Raw genomic sequence first — 1934 nt, forward strand, 5'->3', positions numbered from 1 at the left:
GGAATATTTCATTATGAAAATTGAGACATTTGAATAGTAAAATATTTAAAAGATGATGTAAAAATAGAATCCACAAATACTTAAAAAAAAATATTCTAAGCTATTGTGGATGCTCTCATGGACTATGCACAGGATTGCAAGAACACTTTGATGATTTTGGGTAATACATATTTCATATTTCATATTTACGTATTAATGTGTATATGCTCATAGAGTTTTTGCAATGTAAAAAGACATCTTTTATCCTGATGACCTCCGCTCTTGATTGTTTTCAATCGACGATTGGAATTTATTCTCCTCAAATTTGCTCCATTTATTCAATTCAATGACAGCTGTAAGCCAACCAGTAAAATGGAATCCATTCGAAAAAGCTGAATACTAAAAAACAAAAGCATGCCAAAATAAAGCAGAACGTGAGGGTGGACGAAATACCGATCTTAGTGTCCGTGTCACCATGGATACTACTCTACTCTCATCCTGCCTCATTCTCCTCTACGTCTCCTTCTTGCTCTTCTGCTTCTCCGTGCCGGCGTCGGCGGGGCTGTGCAACAAGGACGACAAGCGGGCGCTGGTGGCCATCAAAGCCGCCTTTAACAACGCCTACCACTTCGCCTCCTGGACAAACGGCTCTGCCTGCTGCACCTGGTACGACGTCGATTGTGACGACCGCGGCCGCGTCGTCGGCCTCAGCCTCTTCCGGGACGACTTCCCAGGCACTATCCCCGACGCCGTCGGAGACCTCCCCTTCCTCACCTCCCTCATGTTCCACCACCTCCCTAACTTGGTCGGCCCCATCCCCCCAGCCATTGGCCGCCTTTCCAAACTCCGTTTTCTCGACATCAGCTGGACCAACGTATCCGGCCCAGTCCCCAACTTCCTTGCCAGCCTCCCCTCACTCACCGGCCTCGACCTCTCCTTCAACAATCTCTCCGGCCCCATCCCCTCAGCCCTCGCTCACGCCCCTGCCAGCCTCAACTCCATCGATCTCAGCCGCAACAAACTCACTGGTCCGCTCCCGCCAGGGATCTTCTCCAACACCTCCGGGGCCTACCTGCGCCTCTCCCACAACGGACTCTCCGGCGAGGTCCCGCCGTCGTACGGCGCGGTGGAGTTCTTGCAGGTGGACCTGTCGCGTAACCGATTCACGGGGGACGCCTCCTTTCTGTTCGGACGGGGGAAGGGGACGCAGCAGATCGACCTCTCCAGGAACGTTTTCGAGTTCGACCTCGGGAAGGTGGAGTTCCCAGAGGCGGAGTTGATCGCGCTGGACTTGAACCACAACAAGATCTACGGCAGCATACCGAAGCAGATCGCCGAGGTGGAGAACCTCCAGCTGTTTAACGTGAGCTACAATAGGCTGTGCGGGGAAATTCCCACCGGCGGGAGGTTGGATCGCTTCGACCAATACTGCTACCTTCACAACAAGTGCTTGTGCAGCGCCCCGTTGCCGCCCTGCAACAAGGGAAGGGATGGAGATTGGTCAAGGTGGGGATAAGGATATGTATTGACTTGGGACCATGTTTGTGTTGGATGGAGATGATCCTGAGATAATGACATGGTCTAGCTGTACTGTGCTATTATATATAAAGCTAAAAATTATATGTTAATTTATTTATCTTGTCCCTTTAATGGATTATGATTTAGGAACTAATTAACAAGGCTAAAACTAAAATTTTTGTTCTATATATATACCGCAAGTGTTTAGTATTCCCGACTTGAGAGGGTGTGGATGAAACCAACGTAGAATTACTACGTGCTAATTGGGAACTCATCAAGCCAGATACCTCAAAGCTACGTAAGTTTTTACAAAGGGATCTCAAAATTCAACAAATGCCTATTGATACGGTGCATATTTTGTGGGGTCGATCGGATGATGAATGTCATGAGTCAAGGTCATAAGTGGATCAAAAGTCAAGCCTCCGTGGTTAGTCAGC

At 48.7% G+C, this 1934-nt stretch overlaps 1 protein-coding gene across 1 annotated transcript; it reads left to right on the plus strand.

The window, feature by feature from the left end:
- Nucleotides 1–386: 386 nt before the first annotated feature.
- On the plus strand, nt 387–1611 carry LOC121984411 (polygalacturonase inhibitor-like). The gene has a single exon (XM_042537330.1). The coding sequence runs from the start codon at nt 455–457 to the stop codon at nt 1493–1495; it is 1041 nt and encodes a 346-aa protein (XP_042393264.1). The 5' UTR covers nt 387–454; the 3' UTR covers nt 1496–1611.
- The last annotated feature ends 323 nt before the right edge of the window (nt 1612–1934 follow it).

This window comes from Zingiber officinale, chromosome 5B (genome assembly GCF_018446385.1).
Source record: "Zingiber officinale cultivar Zhangliang chromosome 5B, Zo_v1.1, whole genome shotgun sequence".
NCBI lineage: Eukaryota > Viridiplantae > Streptophyta > Magnoliopsida > Zingiberales > Zingiberaceae > Zingiber > Zingiber officinale.

Excerpts from the sequence above, each read along its gene's own strand:
- LOC121984411 (XM_042537330.1), top strand. The coding sequence starts at position 455 with ATGGATACTACTCTACTCTCATCCTGCCTCATTCTCCTCTACGTCTCC.